Below are 8,386 nucleotides of genomic sequence, written 5' to 3'. Positions count from 1 at the left end.
CTCCTTTTTCCTGATGTTGTGGTCACTTGGTATTGCTACATCCACCACAACGACTTTCCTCTGTTCTTTATCCACCACCACAATGTCCGGTTGGTTCACCATTACCATATATATATATGTCGCCACTATATATATATATATATACTTGTTTCTGTAAAAATTCAAAATCTGGATCTCTGTTTTCCCCGTTACAGAGCATCTGTGACTCCTAACAGGGAATGTTTCCAGGAACAATCTTTATGTTTAACGGAATGTAAAACAGACAGTAATGTGGCACAGATTTCCAATATGTAGTCGTATCTGTTTCCAGCAGCTGCCTGGGGGCTTGAACCAGTTCAATCTGCCCACTTCATCAAGAGAGATTCCTCCTGACACATTCTGAGAATATTTAATGCCGTATAGAACTCCCTAATAATTATTAACATTTGTTTTCCTACATGGAAAAGAAACCAAGTTTTGAGATCTTAAGTTGTGCATGTAGCTGCTCCTCTGCCTCTAACTGTCATGTTTGAAGTTACTAAGGACTTAAATGCAGAGAAAAAAAACTACAGTTGAGCAGATTACTTTAAAAAAATACGATGAACTTGCAGGGGAAACCGCAGGTAGCGAGCAGAAGAACTCAGCTACCAAAAATGAAAAACGGGGAGTTAAATACCGGAGGAGGGAACTGAACTAAGGCAGCGTTTACACAGCTAATTCCTAATTCACCCTCCAAAAAATATCCAGTTTTTGCCATTTCTGTTTGTGGAACTAAATCAAATACGCATCCCATTGTTTTCTAGGCGTCTGCAGTCATGCAGTCGCTTAGGAATGTCGTATTTTATCCGACGTTCCTGTTACTGATGTGAGACACATCATAATTCTTCACCGGAAAAGCCAAATGGTGAATCCGGACTTAGGAATTCACATACAGTTCATTGTACAACTACAATGAAGAGCTTGAAACTTTAAGAAAAACCAAATCCCAAGGAAAAAAAAAATATAGCAAAATCTAGACTTATTTCATGTGACTGAGGTCAAACTGTTGTGTTCACAGCCAAACAGACTTTAAAAATAAACTGGAAGAAGAGTTAAAAGAAAATAAACAATATAAAAAAAAAAATTTAAGAAAAAAGTGGCAACAATTTATCCAGCTACAACTACAATGAAGACAGAGAAATGATCTGAATATGACAAGGCCCATACAACATAAACAAAGCAACAAGAGAATGAGCAAAACACAAACACCTGTAGATCCACTTTCCTGTCTGACCACTTTCAAATAAAGGCCACTGGACACAATAAAACCTTTAAAAAAATCATCTAATCACCACAGCGCAGCCTAACTCTGTTTGACCCCAGTGGGCTGCATTCTGCCGACTCTCCGCCTCCTTCACGTTCGCTCTCACGCATGTGGGCGGAGGTTAATCGAGTTTCTGAAACCACAGCCGCTTCTGAGCACTGGGGCTGAGAGAGAGGTAAAAAGTGGAAGGATTTGGACACTCAGTTGTAACGGCACCATCGATCACCGCGAAACAAATGGAAGGCTTGGATAGCAAGAACCGGCTAGAGGGACTAGCTAGGGATGAATGTGAAATGAAGGGCTGGTACTGTAAGGAGGAAAAGGAAGGTAAAGTGTATTTTTATAATAATATTCCTAGTTTTGTGTGTGAATTTTACTTGCAAGAGTTCGTGGGTATTATGGTTTGTGACATCCAGATCCATCGAAAGACTTTTGTGACCCTTGGTTGTCTTAAGGTCAAAGGATCATTTAAGCAAAACTTCTCATGGAATTAGGGGATATGGACTTGAAGTTTTATCACGATATTTTGCTGTACTATTGTGATTATAACAGTGACAATAAAAAATATTTCTTACGTATTCTTTTAGGTAATTGTATGTCTGTGATTGTGTGCCACGGCAATAACTGTTCCACAAACACAAATACTGCTCTTGAAAAAATCCCCATTTGTAATGCGCTTCTTTAGGACACGAGTCACGATAAATCAAAATTCTTATTGTGAAAGGAAATTTATCGCGATAAATGATAAACGATATGATAAATGCCCACCCCTATAAGGAATTCATTTAAAACCTTGTTTCCTATTTTTAATTTCTAAAAAACCCCAAAAACTCAGCTTTCTAGACCTGCTTTAATGAACTAGATTTAACACTGACGGTATTACACAGGCTTACCATAATGCATTCAATATCTCTGTTCAGCATGTTATCGATCTGGGCTCTGTAGTCAATAAGATGAGACGCCCCCAGGGCAGCGCAGCCGGCAGTGTGCACCATGGAAAACAGCTCCCTCCACTTTAGCTTTGATTCCTGTCCATAAAACAGCTGATGAAGCTGCTGTAGCCTACAGATGACGCATCAGTTACAGCCTTCGTGCGTTTGTGCGTTACGTAAAACAGGCTGCGTATGAGCAACCTGTCACGTAGCCTGGTTTACTGTAGGCGGTCAGAAGAGATGCTCCTGAAGTTAGCAGATTGTTTTGTTTTCTTCCTCCTTCTTCCTGCTCTTTTTCATCCGGTTGCGTTTGCGGTTACTTTCACACTGTTTTGTGTCTCCACAGTGATGTGCGCAGACAGAGTGGGCCAAATGACAAAGACCTACAATGATATTGATGCTGTCACACGTCTGTTGGAGGAGGTAATGCAGCAGATATTTTTTCTTCTTCTCAGTTGAGTCATAGTTGCACTGATAGTTATGGTTTAAAATAACATTTTATTTAGGAAGAGTACATTTCTGCCAAAAAACTCTGAAATTCTTAGATCAATCTAAAAATTTCTAGAAGAAAACTTGAACATTTGTGAGTTTCAAAAGTGGAAGTTTCTTGACTTTTGAAACTCAGAAACTGCTTTGTTTTTTCTAAAAACAAAGAAACTGGCATTTTTGGCAGAAATTTACTCCTTTTTCTGTCTACAATGTCCGTAATATGTCGTAGTAGGACATTAAATCTGATTATGCTTTTCCTCTTTCTGGTTTGTTTAAGATTACATAACCAGTCACAGATAATTGTTTCTTTTTGGTAAATAATAATGATTTTTTAAAATTCAGAAATTTATGCTTTTTTTCTTTAGTATTTTGGTATGTTTCTGAAGCATAGAAATGTTTTACACCTTTATATATGTTGTAAAATACGACCAACTGTTTAATTATTTAAACAGATGAAAGGCACCTTAACTGATCTGGAAATTGTATCTAAGGACAAACCTGTTCTCTTCCCAATATCTGGGATGATTCCATTTTATTTTCCCATGATGCCACACAAATGTTGTGGAGTAATCTATAAGAACCTTTAAATCCTTGACATTATGAACTTGACTTTCCAAAATTGCTCAAAAGCGTCACAATCTTATCTACATTTCTCAATTTGTTGAAAGTAAAAGAAAATTTACTTTTCATAAACCTAACTAGCCTATGAAGAAAAATATTTAATCTGATATCATTTCAGACAGTGAGAAAAATGATTTTGTCTTTTCATTCTGTGAATTGACATATTTTAGGGATCCATCGATACGACCGACCTCCTCTATTGCTCTTCATAAACAAACGGCAACAATGGAAATAAATATTGATCACTAATATCAGCCCAGTTTTATTTTTTGGACTAATACCGATATGTTAAAAAATTACAAACATCGGCCGATAACCGATGTTAGCGCAGATATATTGTGTGTCCCTTACATACTTAATGACCTAAACTACGAAATAATTTGCCCTCCATCTAACAGAAAGAGAGAGACCTGGAACTGGCTGCAAAGATCGGCCAGTCTCTTCTCAAGAAGAACCGAACTCTGACTGAACAGAATGACTACCTGGAGGAGCAAGTGGGGCAGATCACTGAGGAGGTTCTGTATTACAAACACACTCTGGTCTTCAGCAGCTGCAATGGGGTTGAGCCAAGTGGTCTGAAGAACATTTTCCCTCCTCCAGGTGGCCCAGCTTCACCATGAGCTCAACCTGAAGGACGAGCTGCTTCAGTTTTACACCAACGCAGCGGAGGAGTGTGAGGACGAGTCCGCCGCTTCCCCCACGTCAGCATCAATGATTTGCTTTCCCTTTTTAACTATAGTAGGAATTTAGACCCTATTTATTGTAAAGAGTGATAAGAAGGAATGAAGGATGAGAAAAGAGGGATGAGTGTGATAATGAAGTGTCTGTGAAGAGGAACACATAAAGAGAAGAATACAGACAATGAAACAAGTTTTCAGGAGGATGAGTGGGATAAAGAAGGGTTTTAAAGAGGTACAAGTAGAGAGAGAAGGAGAAACGAGGGATGTTGCCTATGAATTAATCAGTTTACTTGTTTCTTTCTCCAAAAGGAGCAAGAAGAGTAAAGCAGAAACAACTTCAGGAGTCTTTCTTAGTGACACGCTCCAGAGGAAACTCAAAGAACTGGAAGAGGAGAACCTGTCACTCCGCTCAGAGGTGCAGCATAAAGCCCACTAATTGCACAACGTACATGCAACATGTGCTACTAAATCTTTCTCTGATCATTGATTCTGCGCAGGCCAGCCATCTTAAGTCAGAGACGGAAACGTATGAAGAAAAGGAGCAGCAGCTTGTCAGCGACTGTGTTAAGGAGCTCCGTAAGTTTTGTGTCTCCTCCCCGTAACACTTTCACGTTACTGCCGCTCTGCAACTCTGTGCAAATATCTTTGTCTCTAACAACGTATTCTACCAGGGCTGTCCAGTCTGCAGATCTCCGCTATCGCCGAGGAGTTGGCTCGGAAAACCGAGGATGCCTCCCGTCAGCAGGAGGAGATCACGCACCTCCTCTCGCAGATAGTAGATCTCCAAAAGAAGGCTAAATCTGTGAGTATACACGTTTCAAATTTAAAACTACTTTTCTAAATATTGTACTCCTGCGGAGCCAAGTCAAACCTGTAACTGTTCGTACAGCTGGCTGTTGAAAATGAGGAGCTATCTCAGCACCTAGTGGCAGCAAAGGATGCTCAGAGGCAGCTTACAGCAGAGGTAACTTTCAGGTTTTTGCAGTCATAATTTAGTTATTGTAGAGAGCTTGCAAAAATTGATTGTGAAAACTGCAACACAACAGCTGCAGGAGCTGGAGGAGAAATACTCAGAGTGTATTGAGATGCTGCATGAAGCCCAGGAGGAGCTTAAGAACCTGAGAAACAGGAACTATCCCGCAGGAACTCCCCGACGCTACCACCCGCTGGGTCTCTACCCAATGGTGAGGGGGATCGTCTGCAGATCGGCGGACGACAGCAGAATCTGTCGCTTAAAGAGTCTCCCCGTCTTTCAGGATTCTCTGGCGGCGGAGATCGAGGGAACGATGAGGAAGGAGTTGAGTCTGGACGATCCTGAGTGTGAAGAGCAGAAGTACGTATGATTTGGGTACTCCCCACTATGATCACTCTGCCCTCTGCTGGTAGCGGTTGTGCCAACCTCCAAGAGTACTCAGGTCTTCTGGATGTGGTCTGCTCTGCATCCCTAAAACCAGAACCAAACATAGAGAAGCACCATTCAGCTTCTATACACCACACATCTGGAACAAACTTCCAGATAATTGCAAAGATGCCAAAACACTGAGTTCCTTAAAAATACCTTCTTGCTTTCAGTTACCTTTGATTCCTAGTAACTGGAACACTGATCAATATATTTGATGTGTATTTGCTTGATGATTTTGATGATAACAGTATGTTTATTGCTTATTTTATAATTGCTTACTGTATTATATTTCTGTGTTGTAAAGCACTTTGAACCTCATTGTTGCTGAAATGTTCTAATTAACTTGACTTGCTTATGTTGTCATGTGAAGGTTTCAGTATACAGAGCGAGACTCTTGTGTGTGCAGGATCCACCGGAAGCGCGTGTTTGAGACGGTGAAGAGTGTGAACCAAACCGTTCGCCAACGCTCGCTCACTCCGACCAACTCCAACATCCCAGGCTCCAACCAATCACTGTCCACTCGGACGTCCCCCCAGTCCAGCGGCCTCTCCACACCTCACTCCGCCATGTTTGGCGGGGACATCGGCGGAGACGGCGTCGCCTATGACAACCGGACCCAGACCATCCTCATGGAGACAGCATCCAATCAGGACAAGTGAGTGGCAGCCAGAAGATGTTGAGGCTAAGCTGGTGTCCTCGTGTTCCTAAGTGGTTTCGTCTCTTTCAGCAGCTTAGAGTGCAGAGAGAAGAAGGTGAGTGGGGCAGAGGACCTGAGGCTGGCCCTGCGCCGCCTGTCTCTGCGCCGACAAAACAACCTGAGCGAGAGACGCTTCTTCGAAGAGGAGAGAGAGCGGCGACGGGGCAGAGTGCACGGAGCCCTCGACCACAACAACGTGCTGACCCCTTCCGACAGCATCATGTCGCTTGGAAACCTGAACCTGTGGACCTCCCGGGGGCCGTACCTCCCCGACAAGCTACAGATCGTCAAGCCGCTCGAAGGTGAGGAGGGAAGCGAGCACGGAAGCAGCTGCAACGCGTGCAGGAGCTGGGAAGCCGAGCGCCACCGGGGTGTCGGAACCAAGAAAGGGAGCAAGTGGGGCTGGGGGATGGACACGGAAAGGAGGTGCGAGGGTCGGCATGGGCGAATGCTCGAGGGGGAAAGGGTGTGGGGCTGGGCCAGGAGAACTATAGCAGGGGTGGAGCGGGAGAGAGGAAGAAGGTGGGCAAGGGACAGAGCCGGTGGCCGAAAGAGGAGAAGTGCCAAGGAGAAGAAGGAGAGGCCTATGCCGCTGATGCTCTTCAACTCCTTCTGGTCTCTGATGCATCACCACAAATATGGCAGCTACTACAAAGAGCCACAGCCTAGAGGGTGGCTGTAGACACACACACACACACACACACACACACACACACACACACACACCAGTAAATAGTTTGAAAAGTGATGTGGTCACTTTTTCAAACTGGTCTGTTGTGATTTAATGTTCACTTAATTATTTTGACCTGTAAAGAAAACTAACCAAACATAGAAAGAGCATAAAGATCGGTAACCTTTCCATTAAAAATGATTTTATCCTTCTCCTGCAGTTTTTAATCAACAGCTGATGTTTCATTGTTTTACTGTAAAGAAGCTCAAGGCAGCGCTGCCTGCTGGAGGTCTGTGCTGCCCTCTGCTGGTAGAAAGAAGTCATTGAACATGAAAATGTGGCAACACTCTTAAAACCCGCACATTTTGAACTTCTAGCATGTTTTATGGTTTAATATTATAGACCACTGTTTTGTATAAACATACTGGGCACATACAGCAGTAGTTAGAAGTTTATATGGACATTAATGGTATATTTAATACTTGTTTATTTTTTTCAAGGTGTAATAATTATACCAGAGATAGCTTTAATAAAAATGATCCTTCTTTTACACAAAGTCCAAATCGAAAAGGCGCCTACACAGTTTTCATGTGGAAAATCTGGACTTTTCCAGACTCATAGCTCAGGAGTTCTCAGTTCTTTATGAGTATCTAAGTTTCATCTATTTGAAAGAAAACAGCTCGGAATGATTTAGAAACATTTATCTTAGTAATTCAGTGATTTCCTCTGGTTTTGTTGTTTCTATCATGTCTCCACGTTTGCTTTGTCATTTCTTCTCTTGCTTTTTGTGATTTTGTTAATAAACTTATTGTCTCAGTCTACTTTTCGCTTCCATTTCACTTCATTTTTATGATTTGTCTGCTTGTCATTCTACTTGTTTGCCATCTTTCTGTCTGCAAATGTTGTTGTTTTCACTTTCTCTTCACATCTTACTATTATTTCACGTACATACAACAGTATTATGATAATATAATTAAATTTAAAAACATGAGTTATATTTTTCTGATTTAATTAGATACTGTAGAATATTACAAGGCAGAGTATTTGGGGGAACACTAAGAAAATAAAAATAATAAAATTACGAGAATAAGGTCATATTACAAGAATAAACTTCTAAGAGAATAAAGTTATAATATAACTTTAATATTAATACTGCAATGCCAGATATTATGATAGAAGACTTTTATGATAGTTTCCAAAAAAAACAATTAAAGTTCATTGACTGATGCCTTCCTGTCTTGACTGACTGCAGTGATATTCTATTTGTTTTGGAGAATGGAAGTATTCCTCCAGCTGATTGTGTTTGTAAGGTTTTGCAGTTTTCTTCATGTCTGTCCTCCAGGTTCGGCCATCTTGCATCAGTGGCAGCAGCTAGCTCAGCCTCACCTCGGTGTGATCCTGGACGCCAGGCCCGGCGTCGTGCCGAAGGGCTACAGGCCCCTTGAGCTGGAGCTGGAACAGGTGTGTGTGTGTGTGAGAGTGATATAAACTGGTAGGTGAAAATAGTCTGATGTAAACTGGTTGTATTTTCTTGTCCCTACCTTTGTATGTGGAAGACAAGGAGGTCATCCCATAACATTTTTGTTATATTGTTGGTTAAAAAAAAAATTATA

The 8,386-nt window shown here is 41.5% G+C and overlaps 1 protein-coding gene across 2 annotated transcripts in view; it reads left to right on the top strand.

Moving 5' to 3' along the window:
• Window positions 1-1,377: 1,377 nt before the first annotated feature.
• Window positions 1,378-8,386, top strand: part of trak1b (trafficking protein, kinesin binding 1b) — a 16,224-nt gene continuing 9,215 nt past the window's right edge. Inside the window, exons 1-13 of one of the 2 annotated variants that reach the window (XM_007559749.2) lie at window positions 1,378-1,609; window positions 2,561-2,637; window positions 3,723-3,839; window positions 3,925-4,025; window positions 4,314-4,419; window positions 4,502-4,580; window positions 4,676-4,806; window positions 4,894-4,968; window positions 5,051-5,188; window positions 5,261-5,337; window positions 5,813-6,061; window positions 6,137-6,405; window positions 8,116-8,234. In XM_007559749.2, coding sequence (XP_007559811.1) covers window positions 1,519-1,609; window positions 2,561-2,637; window positions 3,723-3,839; window positions 3,925-4,025; window positions 4,314-4,419; window positions 4,502-4,580; window positions 4,676-4,806; window positions 4,894-4,968; window positions 5,051-5,188; window positions 5,261-5,337; window positions 5,813-6,061; window positions 6,137-6,405; window positions 8,116-8,234 — 1,629 coding nt within the window. In that variant the 5' untranslated portion in view covers window positions 1,378-1,518. Of the gene's footprint in view, window positions 1,610-2,560; window positions 2,638-3,722; window positions 3,840-3,924; window positions 4,026-4,313; window positions 4,420-4,501; window positions 4,581-4,675; window positions 4,807-4,893; window positions 4,969-5,050; window positions 5,189-5,260; window positions 5,338-5,812; window positions 6,062-6,133; window positions 6,406-8,115; window positions 8,235-8,386 lie in introns of both variants that reach the window. The other variant, XM_016675171.1, reaches the window with a different exon arrangement.

Source organism: Poecilia formosa, unplaced genomic scaffold, assembly GCF_000485575.1.
Source record: "Poecilia formosa unplaced genomic scaffold, Poecilia_formosa-5.1.2 Scaffold107, whole genome shotgun sequence".
Lineage (NCBI taxonomy): Eukaryota > Metazoa > Chordata > Actinopteri > Cyprinodontiformes > Poeciliidae > Poecilia > Poecilia formosa.
This window is presented reverse-complemented; position numbering and strand designations above follow the sequence as displayed.